The sequence below is a fragment of the Fulmarus glacialis genome, unplaced genomic scaffold, assembly GCF_000690835.1.
Source record: "Fulmarus glacialis isolate BGI_N327 unplaced genomic scaffold, ASM69083v1 scaffold2537, whole genome shotgun sequence".
In the NCBI taxonomy this organism is placed as follows: Eukaryota; Metazoa; Chordata; class Aves; order Procellariiformes; family Procellariidae; genus Fulmarus; species Fulmarus glacialis.
The window spans coordinates 8,012-9,879 of NW_009223625.1; the positions used below are offsets into that span (position 1 = coordinate 8,012).

The 1,868-nt window shown below is 38.7% G+C and overlaps 1 protein-coding gene across 1 annotated transcript in view; it reads left to right on the forward strand.

The window, feature by feature from the left end:
* Positions 1–1,389, forward strand: part of LOC104079710 (forkhead box protein N3-like) — a gene marked incomplete at its 5' end in the record, with an annotated part of 3,119 nt that extends 1,730 nt beyond the window's left edge. Inside the window, one exon of the mRNA XM_009581838.1 lies at positions 840–1,389. Coding sequence (XP_009580133.1) covers positions 840–1,389 — 550 coding nt within the window. The remainder of the gene's footprint in view (positions 1–839) is intronic.
* Between the last annotated feature and the right edge of the window lie 479 nt (positions 1,390–1,868).

Consider the following 1,868-nt stretch of genomic DNA (forward strand, 5'->3'; position numbering starts at 1 on the left):
GATCAGTCCCATCTTTAACAGACTTGCAAGTATTGTATTCTGTATTGCAAAGTCACTGGCAATGCTCTAATATTTTCCAGTGCAGAAGAGGACACTTAGTTTTTAAATATATCGTGTTGCAGAAGTTCCCACAGCACCGAGTGCCATAAAACCAAAGGGGAAAACGACAACTTGTAGAGCAAAACCAGATTTTTTTTTTCCTACTGTTTTTCTTTAAACATGTTTTAATACTTTGTTGGCAGCTAGTGGCTTAAGATTGTATTGCTTTTAAGATTATTCATAAACTGATTACAATCAGAAATGTGACTGGACTACTACCTGTGTCCTATATTTAGTTGCTCTCTCTGTCGGAAAGAGTCCTAGCTGGAAAAGAGTCTTTGAGAGGAGGCAAAGTAGTACTTCAGAAAGCTAGGGTCTCTTCCCCACATTTTTCATATAGTGTCATTTTATATGAAAAAGGGGAGAGGATATTTATGCAACTCATCAGAGTTTCTTTAATATCCAGTCAGTAAAATAATGGGGATTTTTTCTTTCTAATTTTTTTTTAAGTGTAAACTGTTAGTTGAAACGTAAATCAGGACTGTTCAGACATCACTTACTTGTGACCATCCCCTACTTGCTCCTGCCTCCTGTGTTGTTACGTGTCTTTTGGCTTGTTTTATGTGTGGAGTCCAATCCACAAGCAATTCGAGTCAGGCTTTGAAACTGGCCTGCACAGACATTACTTTGATAGTCATATTTTTAGATTATCTGTCAGTTGGCTTTACTTTATCATCTTTTGCACTGAAGCAGAATCACATCTCTGTGGCTTCTAAGACTGCTTTGATTTGTTTTTACAGGAATGGAATAACAAACTGCCGGATGCGGACAGAAAGCGAACAGTCCTGTGGCTCTCCAGTTGTTAGTGGTGATCCAAAGGAGGATCACAACTACAGCAGTGCCAAATCTTCCAACCACAGGAGCACATCACCTGCTAGTGACTCCGTTTCCTCTTCCTCTGCTGACGACCAGTATGAATTTGCAACTAAAGGTAGCCAAGACAGCAGTGAAGGAAGTGAAGTTAGCTTCCAGAGCCACGAGAGCCATAGTGAAACAGAAGAGGAGGACAAAAAGCAAAATCAGAAGGAGACCAAGGATTCTTTAGCTGACAGTGGGTATGCATCCCAGCACAAGAAAAGGCAACATTTAATGAAGGCAAAAAAAGTACCAAGTGACACACTGCCTCTTAAAAAGAGACGTACAGAAAAGCCCCCTGAGAGTGACGACGAGGAGATGAAAGAAGCAGCAGGATCACTCCTGCATTTAGCAGGAATTCGATCCTGTTTGAACAACATCACCAATCGGACGGCAAAGGGGCAGAAAGAGCAAAAGGAAACCACAAAAAATTAGAACAAATCAATGATTTGTTTGAACTTACAAAGTTTTGTTTCAGCACGTCAGGTGAATTCTAATGATTTGTGGCAATATCAGCAATTTTTTCCTTCTTTGTTTTTCTTTCTATTTGTTTTTGTTTCTTTCTTTTTCCTTTTTTTTTTTTTTTTGGACCCTTAAGATTTTTATTTTTAAAGGAGATTGAAGCCATAGAACTCATACCGACACTCAGCTAATTTACAAAAGCTTTTCATTACCTGAAGACAAACAGTTAACAAAAAAAAAAGCCAAAATTGCCATTGCTTTCTCCGGCTTGTCAAAAATGCATGGTTGAATACGCAGTGACATCAACATTAATGTGATGGGAGTAAAATTGGGCACTTGGAAATCCCTCTTATACTAGAAGAGCTGTGCATAATTTAGTAATCTTTCAGGCCTGGCCCGTAAGAATTTTTTTTAATGGCCTTACAATTGGGTTAGAAGTGAATGTGAATAAA